Here is a 12,030-nt window from a genome sequence, read left to right on the forward strand (position 1 = left end):
AGAGCAGGGAGAGGCTGAAAAGTAAATACATAGGAGCAAAGAGGTAAGGAAAATCTTCATAGTCTCTATGAGGCCCCAGGACTTTCAGAAGGGTTATGCTGCGTTTGAATGTGTAAACGTTTGTGGGTCCACACAGGCCTACTGCAGCCCTGCGTACTGAGTCATAGGAACAAACCCACTGAAAAGCAAAGGGCATTTCTATTTGAGTTTTTCCTGCAGGACTCCCGGCCTGGGCCTCAGCACCAGGAGAGCTGCTGGGTAGAGAAGGAGACATTGAGTGCTATTCTAGCAACAGAGGAAATGCTTGTGTGGGGGCAGCTGTGGGACCTGCAGGCTGGACGTGATATCAGAGGTTTGATCCTTGCCCCCCACGATTCTGCAAGTGATTGTAGGAGAAGACATTTGAGTTTGGAAATAACAGAGAGGTATTTTGAGTCCTGGGAGCCTCCTCCCCCTGTTGACTCAAACAGCCCTGAGAGGTGAATTGGGGTGAGACCTCCCAAAGAACAGGCACATGGAACAGCCTAGGCTGCACTCAGAATAGCAAAGGCAGGGAGAGGCTGGGTTTGTTTCCTTAGACTCCCCTCTCCCCAGGAGCCCCTGCGGGTGACTCAGATCGCTAATATAAAACGGCTCAGGAGGGGCCTCTGAGCTCGGGTGGGAATCTGTGGAAGATTTTTCATTTTCTTTCTTCTTTGTTTCCCGGGGAATTCCTTAGTATAACCACAGTTGCCATATAGAGGTGATGGTCCCGCTGAAAACATCTGGGCCCAGGCACTACCTGGTGTACTTGGAAGAAGACAAGGTCGTAGGCCTTGAAAATTGTGGATCCAGAGAAAGGTGGCTGGGAGACGCTGAAGTGCTGTGTGCTTATGGCAGCTTTGAACCCCTGGGAGCAGAGGCTCCATTGTCTGTCTGCAGCGCTCACCTCTTCGAGCCAGAAGCTCCCCCAGATAGCGGCACCCTGGTGCTTCTTCTTTCCCTGGAGCTGCCTGACGCACAGCCCACACGGTGAAGAGCTCAGAGAGCCTCTTCTGACCAGAGAAAGGCTCTTAGGCAGCACCAAGTCTGCTCCCCCCAAAATAGAGCCAAGGTAGATGGCATTTTAATATCAAAATAAGTGTGTACCAGGGACGGAAATTCACTGAGGACTCTCAAGGCTGCTGAGGGAAGTAGGATTTTGCTGCCCAAGTCTCCACACTATCTTCCCTGATGTAATTAAATTGGCGTGCTAGAGAGTGAGCTTACGGCGAAGTCACGGAGGTAATCGGCAGGGCTGCTCCAAGGCAGAGGGATTGGGAGGAGGGCTGTTGCCACGCCGAGTTCTAAACCCCTCTTTTCTACCTGAGTTTGGAAGCTGGTGTTACATCTCAGCTTGGTTCCGGAAATGCAGGGGGCTTCCTTTCATTAGGGATTTTTTTCTGTGTTGTTCACTGATGTAAGCAAGTTCCTGGAGCAGTGAGTGGCCATTAATGGACACTGAATAAATAAGTACTAAATGACTGAATGATGAGTTTGTAGCATGAGAAACCTGGTCAGAGAGTGATCCAGTGGGGTGTACACGCCATGGCCTCTCTAAGTGGATCTTCTGTTTTTGAGAATGAGTTTGAGGTTATCTCCAGCCCAGACGGGTTTGGGCTTGGACTGAACAAGAGTGAATAAACTAAGATCAAAGCTTTTGCCATCAAGTTGGTTCTGACTTATGATGACGCCGTGTGTAACAGAGTAGAAGTGCTCCACATGGTTTTCTTGGCTGTAATCTTTATAGAAGCAGGTCACCAGGCCTTTCTCCTGTGGCTCCACTGCATGGGTTTTAACCACCAACCTTTAGATTAGCAGTCGAGTGCAAACCATTTGTGCCACACAGGGACCTGGAGAGCAAACGGAGTTTATTAATTGTCTGTTCTTGATTTGTATGCTGTTGACTTCTAAAAACACGGACCTTCATGTTCTTCTTGACCTAAACTCGCCCTGAGTCAATTTTCTAAGCCTATCTGCTGGAACATACCAGTAAAAATATATGAAATAATAAGGACCAAGATGCTACAAAAAGGTGACGAGTGAGTAACCCACCCATCTCTGCCACATCTGGTGTGCACTGCCTTGAGTCTAGTGGATTAAAAGGTGAGCTTTGGGGTCAGACAAACCTGGTTCAAATCTTAGGCAAGTTTCTTGATCTCTCTATGTCCCACTTTCCCCATCTATAAATTGAAGATGATGATAATTAATAGCTCATAGAGTTGATATAGTTTAAATGACACAATGTATGTATATCTCAGCACAGTGCCTGATACATACCAGAGGCTGAATTTTGGTGGCTTTCATGACAATGAGGCTGAAATACACTGCTGGTCTTTGTGTCCCCTTCCTCAGTTGCATAGAGCATCATAGTCTGTTAGGGAGGGAAGGACCTCAGAGGTCAACTGGGGCCACCTTCTACTAGATGCCACAGACTGTTGCCCCAGAGAACTATAGGGAACAGTCATCTGTCTGCTTAGCCACTTGTAGGATGGTGAGGTGTTTATTTCTGGCAAGGGCTGCATGATGCATACCCACTGAATTTTACAAATTGGATCTGCCTTGCAGGGGTAGATGGAGTTGGGGGAAGGAAGGGGCCCAGTGGCCCATGGCACAGGTGACTCTGCCTATCTTTTTCCAAGCCTGGGGACGTGGAAATTTGCTCTGATGTGAAAGTGCACGGAAACAGGCGTGGCAGGGAACAAGACAGCACTTGAGCCATCTTAAGCCTGAAGACACTTTCCAAGGCAACATATGCCCTTAAGGGGTTTAGAAGTCACCATGTTAAAGACAGGTTTTGGGGCTAATTCTTCCCACCTGTCTGCTTGGACTTGAACGATGCCCTGCAACCTGTCTCTCCCGGCTCTCAAAAATCTTCCCTTTTTATTCAAAATTGTCTTTTTATTGAAAATCCTCCCAAGAAAGGGCCCTTTCAAATGTGTAGAGGCAGCCGGTTGATTAAACACTTCATGGTCTCCCCAGTTCCCCCATAAACTCAGGTGTCCCCATGGTTAAGGCACTGCTGCTCCTGTCACACCGGTTAGTTGGCAGCTCATTTAGATGTCTACAGAAATGCCTTTAAGCTTGGAGTTTCCGATCAGTGTCGCAATTCTCTTTAGTTTCCACCATAGCTTTGCACTTCGTCTCCCACCTGAATGATACGCGGGGAGTGTGAGGGGCTGGTGGGTGTTCAGATGCCCAGGAAATAGAACCGTTAACAGGCTAGAGCCTGTGAATGGCAGAGCTGGCGGGGGGGGAGGGTGCTGCTTTGGTCTGCACTTCTTGACAGCATCACATGAACCTTGGCTTCTGGGCAAGAAGGCACCTCAGAACATCAGCGTCTCAAAAGCTATTATTACCTGTGAGTCGCCCTCCCATTTCTTCAACTGCACAGCATAAATAACAATTATGATGGTGATCCAGACACCCATGCTATGAGGTACAATAGGTATCACTTCATGTGGATGAGTAGAAAATTTCAGGGTAGAAAGATGACCATGAAATAGCCATTCAAAAAACTAAAAGACAAATAAGGATGGGAGGCAGAGGGGAGTTGAATGAAGAGGCATCTCCTACTTAGAGTGTCTGTCTGGGTTGAGAGCATCCAAGATCCCGCTGAGAAATAAAATGTCAACCAGGTGCCCTGAATCTCAGGAGATCTGCCTCACTCCTCCTGGCTACAGCTCCTTCCTCCTCCACTGCCCAGAAGGAAGCAGGAAATGGCTTTCAGGGAAGCATCGAGCCAGGGCCACTACTCCCCTTCCTGATGCCAAATGAAAATGAATTTTCTGGGACAATGGGACCCATAATCATGTTGTCAGGTGGGGAGGACATGAACAGCATTGTGGTGTCACCATTCATTTTACTCTGGCACATTGCTACTCCTTGGGCATCATTGAGTTCTATTTTTACCTACCCCTCCACTTACCCTTTGGTTAACAAGACTCCCAGAGAAAAAGACTCAAAGTAGGTGAAAGAAACAGAGTAGCTTTTTTGAGATTCACCACCCTCTGGAGCCAACTGGCCAGCTTGGGGACAAGATTTAAGGCTGTGAACTGCATGCCCATGGGCAGGTGCCCTGTGTGATTTGGGGCCAGCTTCCCCATTAGCGAAAGCCCATTAAGCACTCTCCCAAGAATACTGAGGTTGCTAAAGACTCTGTGTTTATTAAGCACCAAGTGTCCTCAGAGATAGGTGTGCTACATAAATACAAGGTGGTTTAATTATTTTAACAACCCACTGATACCATCTAAAGAGCAGCAGTAGGCCCAGGGCTTTCAGTCCCTCTATTCCAAATGATGTTCGAGGGCATCTGTTTAACACGCTCCCTTCCCTTCCCACCACCCCCATTGGCCCAGATCCGTACGTCAAAGTATCCCTGCTTTGTGACGGGCGGAGGCTGAAGAAGAAGAAAACAACCATAAAGAAGAACACTCTCAATCCCATCTACAACGAGGCCATCATCTTTGACATTCCCCCGGAGAACATGGATCAAGTCAGCCTGCTCATCTCAGTTATGGATTATGATCGGTAGGTACGGGTCCCAGAGGGGCATGATTTGCCACCCCTCACTCCCACTCCAACACAGCACAGGGCTTCTTGACCTTGGACCTTGTGGTTCAGGGCTCAGGCGCACATTGGCCTCAAGTGTGGCTCCACCCAAGACGCCGGAGTTTGAGGAAGAGCATGGATGACCCCAACCAGAGGGCTTAAGCTTCACTTCCCACCTGACCCATTTCCGTCAGCTCCACCTACCAGTCTCCATGGATTCACTGCCGACTATTCCCATCCCTCCACCTGACACTGAGTCCTATCATCTGTCCTTTAAAATATCTCCCTATCCTCTTGGTTTCTGCTGCTGCTGCTGTTCTCACTCTGGGATGGCTATGCAGCCCCCTAGCTGACTCCTCCCTCCAGTAACTCCCTGCCTTAATCCAGCCACATACTAAGGGCATATCAAAAGACCACATTCTTCTTGGCTCTGCCCTTCTCAAGAACCATCATTGGCTCCTGTTGTCCAGGTGCTTCCCCCAGACTCTCAAAGCCTTCTTCCATAATCTGTACCCAGCATATCCACGCAACTTGACTTCCCTTCCTCAGATATACTTCCTCTCTTCCACTTATTCAAATCCTGCTCTTCCATCAAGGCTGGCTCAAGAATATTTTCCAACTATTCCAGCCCCCATGGCTTCTTCTCTCTAGTTGTCACTCTAGGTAAAGGAGAAAGAAACCATGCAGTAAAGCCTCAATCCAGGATTTTTAGCACAAGTTCTCGGGCATAGTAGGAGCTGGATGAACATGCTTGAGTGATGATTGATGTTGTTACCAAGTGAATAAATCACAACCCAGCCACTGGGGGTATGGAGCGGTGGTGCTCAAGACAGGCTGATTTATTTCCAAAGGCTGATGGCTCAAGCCAGGCTGTGATGTGCTGGCTGAGTCAAATAAGGGAAGAGACTTAAATGCTCCCAGCCCCACAACATCAGGCTATCTACCCACCATTTCCAGAGATTCCAAACAAGTTCATTTTTGCTCATCTGTCTGTGTTCAATGTCCACCCAAGGAGTCTGGGCAAAGCTCCACTGCCGTTGGTACTCCGAGGCTCTGCTGACCATTTTTCAGAGCTAAGAGTCCTGAGTTAGACCTGCTGGGCAGAGTCCCAGGCTCCAGGAGCCCCTTTTCTGAGAGCATGTCTGGTCACCAATGCCAGGCCTTTTGTTTCTCCCTCAGCGTGGGCCACAATGAGATCATAGGAGTCTGTCGTGTGGGGATCACTGCTGAAGGCCTGGGCAGGGACCACTGGAATGAGATGCTGGCGTACCCACGGAAGCCCATCGCACACTGGCACTCCTTGGTGGAGGTAAAGAAATCCTTCAAAGAGGTGGGTGAGGTGGTGCTCAGCCTCTGGCATGTTTGCTGCATGGCTGCGTTGGCTGGAGAATGGCAATCAGCTTCAGTGAGACCCTCAGTCTTTCATGGGGAGGGGACATGGGGGCCATATGCTTCCCACCCAATGTGTAACCTCCAGGAAGAAGACGGAGGAAGAAGGTGGGAAGCTGCCTGGCAAAGAGCCCCTGGTGTTGGGCATTATTGAAAGCAAACTGAGTTCTTAATGGAAAGTAAGAACTTTGAGGAAGCCTTCTCAGCAGCTGTACTGTGCCAGGCCCGGAATGCTTTCACAAAACCCCTGGGCCAAGTTCCTCCTGTAAGAGAAAGCTCCAAGGGTGTGAGATCAGAACTTGGCAAGAAATTCTATCCCTGTCTAGCAGTAAGTTCTCTGAGGTTCGGATCAGTCAGTCAGCTTAGATGGTGATCACTGTTGGGGGGAAGATAGCATGGCCTCAAGGTGCCAGATCTTATACAGACATAATGGAAAGAGCACTGACTTGGGAGTCCTGAGACTTGGGCTGTGATCCCGGCCCCACCTGACTTGCTGTATAACCTTGAGCCAGTCACTTCCCTCTCAACTGCAAAAAAAAAAAAACCCTTCAAATGACATTTACAGTCTGCCCTACCCTCTGTCAAACCCTACCGATTTCCAGGTCCTGTGATTTCTCACCTGAGTGGTCCCCAGGCCTGCTTTTTCTCAAATGGTCAGAATGGGAGTGAGTGGCCAGGCAAGCCTTAGACCCCATTTTCCTCAGTCTCATCCTTCCCAGTCTACAACCTAGAAATCCGGGTGATTATTTACTCGTCTTAACAGCCTTCAAGCCTAGGAAGCCTAGGTAGCTGTATAATACTGGGAAATCTACTAATAAAAATAAAGCATCATCCCTTCCCCTCAGTTTAAAAGCAGAGTCATCCCTCCCCTCACTGTGTGGTGCAAAAAAGTGGGCGGTAAACCCAGAGGACCTGTAGCTCCTGCCTCCTCAGGTGGACAAGGCCATTCCACCTGTTCCCAGCAGTGTGAGGTGTCTCAGGAAACGCTGAGAGCTGAGGGGATTGGACATGTGGAATCCTGTGAGACAGAGAGGAGCTTAGGGAGAGCCAGGCTAATTGACCTACCTCCTAGGTGTGCGTGTGCTTTGCAAAGCCGTCTTACACTGCGACCTTTGTGGCCAGCCTCAAGGAGTAAAGCAGAAATGCAAAGTTCCCCTCAACCTGAGCCTCACGTTTCTGCCTGTGGTTGCCTTGATTTTACCACAGCTGTGGGGTTTTATGCACGAGACCAATCTCAGATCTCCAGCTGGCTCCCTCAAGAGAGCCTCTGCCCACATGTAGGAAAGTCTCTTTTCCAGAACGCCTTTCTTCAGGGTGTGGATGAGGTACCATTCTCCACCTACATAGGAGGCAGCTACTGGGCAGGACTCAGATGACCTGGAGCCAACATCTGACCCCTCATTGACCAGAGGGTAGATTCAACCCAGGGTGGGTGTAGTGTGCCCCTCTTCCCCCACCCCTCTTTTTTTTTTAGTCCTTTGGATATATTTAAGAGTAGGATAAATATACTAAACCTTTCAGGATGGTTTAGGAACGCAGGCATGGAATAGAAGCTGGTGTGCCATGGGGCACACTGGTCCACTCTGGTCTTCAGTTTCCTCATTGGCAAAATGAAGGGGTGGGTGAGATGATCTCTAAGGCCCCTCCCATCTCTGCTTTTCTATAAATCTCTGACCTAAATGACAACTGGGCCCATGAGCCAGCGTCTTGTGCTGTGACTGACTTTCTGATCTGGAATCTGCAAAAACCCACCCCTGTTGCCAGGCTGGGCCTGTCCGTGGCAAACTGGAAATAACCACCAGAGCAGCAGCTGAAGTCGTGGGTGGGGGCGCTGGGTAACAGGAAGATATTGAGACTTGGCTCCAGAGTCACTTTCTTTCGTCATGAATGTAACCTAATTAAGTCAAATAATTGATTTTAAGTCTTGTTTCTTTGAGGACTCCAACTCACTAGTCCAGACTACAAAAGAAAGAAAGAAAAAGTTGAATCGAGCCTTTGGAAATGAATATTTGATGAGACAGTAAAGAGAGTAACGGTGTATGAAAAATGAAAAGAGAATAAATTGTTTCATGTCCTCTGGGCTTACTTGCTTCTTGACCTCTTACACCAGGCTCCTGAGACCATCCCACCCCTACTCACTACCCTACCATTTTTTGCTCTGTATCAAGAAGCTGAAAATGACATTTGCCTTGGCAACTTAGGATTTCATCAGCTCAAATTTGTATAAATTTTTGCCTACACCTTTAGCGCCCACAGTTCAAGTAGCTTCATAAAAATGCATTTAAATACCGTCAGGCTAATATTAAGTCAGTACTCTTTGTATTTACGGGATGCATGGTATTTGAGCATGTATCCATCCCCTTTAGAGCCGACATCTGCCTTCCTTTCAGCCCTGTTCTGGACGTTGAGCAAGAGCCTTGCTCCTGGAACTTGTTTCTCTCACTTGTATAATATAGAAATCTTATTCTCCAGCTCCCCGGAAGATAAATAGCATCGTATCTGTAAAGCTCTCTGTATTTATATTGCATCTTTCTTAGAGGAGGATCCCTGGTGGCACAGCAGTTAAAGCTCTTGGCTGTGAACCAAAAGTTTGGCAGTTCAAACCCACCAGCTGCTCTGGGGGAGAAAGATGGGGCAGTCTGCTTCCATAACGGTTACAGCCTTAAAAATCCTATGGGGCAGTTCTACTCTGTCCTGTAGGGTTGCTATGAGTCAAAATCAGCTGCACGGCGATGGGTTTTGGCTTCTTAAAGGAGTTTCAAGTGCTGTGATCATTTCTTTTTTATTAATGAGAACAGAGGGCACCCTACTTGCTTGCTTGTTTTGGGTTTAAAACAAGGTTATGGGGAACAAATGAACTGAAAAGACTTTTTTTTTCCTTGCTTGGGTTGTTTTCATGAATAAAAATTAATTAAGCCATAGTGGGTGCCCTTCTCCTGGCAGAAGCTTCAGTCCCCTCCCCTCTCAGCACTCTTGCCCAGTTCTGTGTGTCATTGGCATTGCCACACTCAGAGCCCAGGTTGACCAGCAACTTTCTCTAGAGATTTCAGATCTCTGTCGGAATGTGACTGATTTCAGAACAACAAAAAACCTTACTGGAACACAGCCACCCTGGAACAATAGTCCTCTGCGTGCTGGGGACAAGTTCTCTGCTCTTTCAGAGCCCCCGTGACAACGACCCTCCTGGAATCATTCATCTTCCCATTGTCCATAATGAACCCCATCTCCTTCCTTTATTTATCTTCATAGGAAAAGGCAGGGACCAGCTGGGGAGCCAGTGGTCCCTCTTCATTCGGCCTGGGTAAACAATTAAGCTCCGTATGACTACCTTTTAGGTTGTTCCATAAAGAAAAAAAAAAAAAAGATAACCTGTGAAGCCATTTCATTTTTTCTTCTCTGACCTGGCTCATCAGTCAGGCTGCGTAAGTGGCATGCTTGCCCAGGGGACAAGCCAGTAATTACCATGTACGTGGCACCAACATTAAAGGTTGTAACAGAAAAAGTAGAGCTCCTAAAATGAGTATCTGTTAAATGAAAGCGTTAGTAATCGTCTTGTGTCACCTTCTGGTTAAAAAACACTTGAGTCGGGAGTCACAGTGGGTTCAGCAACCAGGCATTTATTTATCTAAAATATTTCACCAGGGAAACCCTCGGTTGTGATATCATTCAAGTGGATGCTGCGAGCAGAGAGACTGCCACCCGGAGTTAGGAGTAAGTACCTGGTGTGGACCCAAAGAGGTTAGGTTTCTTCTTACATTCTGTGTCCCTTTCTTCCCCCAGTGTGGCCACAGGCTGAGGTAGCAGCAGAATGGAGTGGAAAGAGCACAGAAAGGAAAGTTAGGAGATCTAGTTTCAGGTCCTGGCTCTGCCCCTGACTAGTGTCTTGACTTTTCTCTGTTTTTCTTTTCTCATCTGCAAGAAGAAGAGAGTTCAGCTGGATGATCTCCCAGGCCTGCCTCCAGCTTTAGCGTGCCAAGATTGCTCAGAGCTCTAGTGATGCAGTGGTTAAGAGCTATGGCTGCTTAACCAAAAGGTCCAGCCATTTCTTGGAAACCATATAGGGCTGTTCTACTCTGTCCCACAGAGTTGCTATGAGTCAGTTTTGTTTTGTTTTTTGTTTGTTTTGTTTAGGTCACATAAGGAGTCCCCGGGTGGTACAAATGGTTAACATGCTCAGCTGCTAACTGAAAGGCTGGAGGTTTCAGTCCACCCAGAGGGGCCTTTGAAGAAAGGCCTGGTGATCTATTTCCAAAAAATCAGTCATTGAAAACCCTATGGGTAACAGTCATACTCTGAAACACACGGGGTCACCATGAGTCGGAGTCGACTTGACAGCAACTGGCCAGTGGTTAGTCAGGTCACATAATGGTGGTCATTGATACCTGATTGACCTTCAGATGGCCTATACAAGGAGTACTGAAGAGCCCAGGGAAGGATAACAGCAGCTCTCCTTAGAACTGAGAGATCAAACCAGTTCAGTAGGTCTGGGTCTCTACTCGGCTTTGTGGGTTTCCCACCTATTCCACAGGTAATGCTGGGTGGCAAATGGTCTTTTCCTTAGGTGACTCAGCACCATCTAGATGTGGCTGTGTTGAGGGGGAATCTACACCCTCCCCATCCCACCTAATGCACAGATACATTGTTGCAACTTCTCAATCCCATCACTCCACAGTGGAGACCCCTAAGCACAGGAGAAGCAGAAAGGGCTGCACTTCAGGCTTAGGAAAGCCATCTTGACCACCCACCTCATCTCTCCCTCCCTTTCTGGTGCCCTGTCCTTTTGGTATCTGGGAGGGCACAAGTCTCAGCCAATGAAAAGGATGGGGTGAGCAGTGGACACTGACTCACTTTGAAGTTATACAACCTCAGACAGGTCAAGAATACTCACTGGGTCAGACGCTTGCCCAGAAGACGTGGTGTAGCCATGACTGGCTTTCAGTTTAAAGAAGGGTTGTGTTTCTCAAGGCCAAGTCCATCCATCCATCCTCAGCCCCCTCCTTCACTCCACCAGGCCTCATTACATCACCACTTTCACAGAGGGGTTAGAGGAGGGCCAGGGGAGGCAGTCTCTGAGACAGGAGATCAGGAGAGAAAAATGGGGTTGGAGGTGCCAGAGAGAGAAAGGGGCTGCCACCTCCTCGCATCTCCTGCCTCTTCACAAGTGGGGTGCAGAGGCCCATAGGAAGCATTAAGGCCGAAGAAGAGAGTCCAGAGCTAAAACAATATCAAGTTTTTAGCTGTACTAACAGCTCCCAGACAAATTGCTAATAATTCATGATCGAGGGTTCTTGGCAGGAAGGGCACACTCTGCAGAATGCCTCTTTTGCTGCTAACAGAATCTGATTTTCAGTGCGAAAAATGGCTGAAGCAGTCAGAGATGGTCCAGTCGTAGCGCCTCATTAACACACACACACATGCACACGCATGCTGTACACAGTGAAGAAAGCTTTACTTATCTCTGCAGTAGGTCTTTTTTTAAAAAAATCAGGTATTCCAAACTGGAAATTCTAAAGCTGTTTTCCTTATGTTTTTGCATGGCTGACAGCAAAACACAAGAAAGCTTACAAAGAAGCTGGGAAAGGTGAATTCAGTGCATGGGCCAGATAAGTTTTGGAAGTTGCAGTAGAAATCCCCTTGGCCATCAATGACCACGTCTTTTTCCTCCCCGCAGTGGCAGGGCCGAGCTGCCAGCTTCGACAGCGAGAGCTCGTGCCCATCTCCGAAACCACCTCCGACACCATGAGCGGCACAGCCGAGCGACACAAACGGGGCTCAGCGATGTTCTTTTTGCACTTGTTCAACAGTCTAAACACAGTGTTGTGCAGTAGCATCGGCAGCGAGTGTCTCACTCCAGAGTTTTACCTGCTCCTGTGTAGGTTAAGGCTGAGACACTTGTCGTGTGGTCAGATCTGTCTTAGTCTTTTCTGTCTCCCAAGGTGATGTCTTTGTGGTTTTCACTTTGTATGGATCTTCTGTCAAGAAAAGAAGAGAAAAAAGTGGGGGAAAATAAAGGGCCAAGAGCCCAATAGTTGGTTCTATAAAATACAATGTAAAATAGTGTTTTCCGTGGAG

General features: G+C 48.0%; 1 protein-coding gene across 3 annotated transcripts in view; it reads left to right on the top strand.

The window, feature by feature from the left end:
• The window catches only part of SYT6 (synaptotagmin 6), a 73,773-nt gene extending 62,072 nt beyond the window's left edge, over window positions 1-11,701 (top strand). Inside the window, exons 5-7 of one of the 3 annotated variants that reach the window (XM_049875993.1) lie at window positions 4,377-4,548; window positions 5,749-5,899; window positions 11,630-11,701. In XM_049875993.1, coding sequence (XP_049731950.1) covers window positions 4,377-4,548; window positions 5,749-5,899; window positions 11,630-11,701 — 395 coding nt within the window. Of the gene's footprint in view, window positions 1-4,376; window positions 4,549-5,748; window positions 5,900-9,600; window positions 9,664-11,629 lie in introns of those variants that run through there. The other 2 variants (XM_049875995.1, XM_049875994.1) reach the window with 2 other exon arrangements.
• The last annotated feature ends 329 nt before the right edge of the window (window positions 11,702-12,030 follow it).

Source organism: Elephas maximus, chromosome 3 (genome assembly GCF_024166365.1).
Source record: "Elephas maximus indicus isolate mEleMax1 chromosome 3, mEleMax1 primary haplotype, whole genome shotgun sequence".
Lineage (NCBI taxonomy): Eukaryota > Metazoa > Chordata > Mammalia > Proboscidea > Elephantidae > Elephas > Elephas maximus.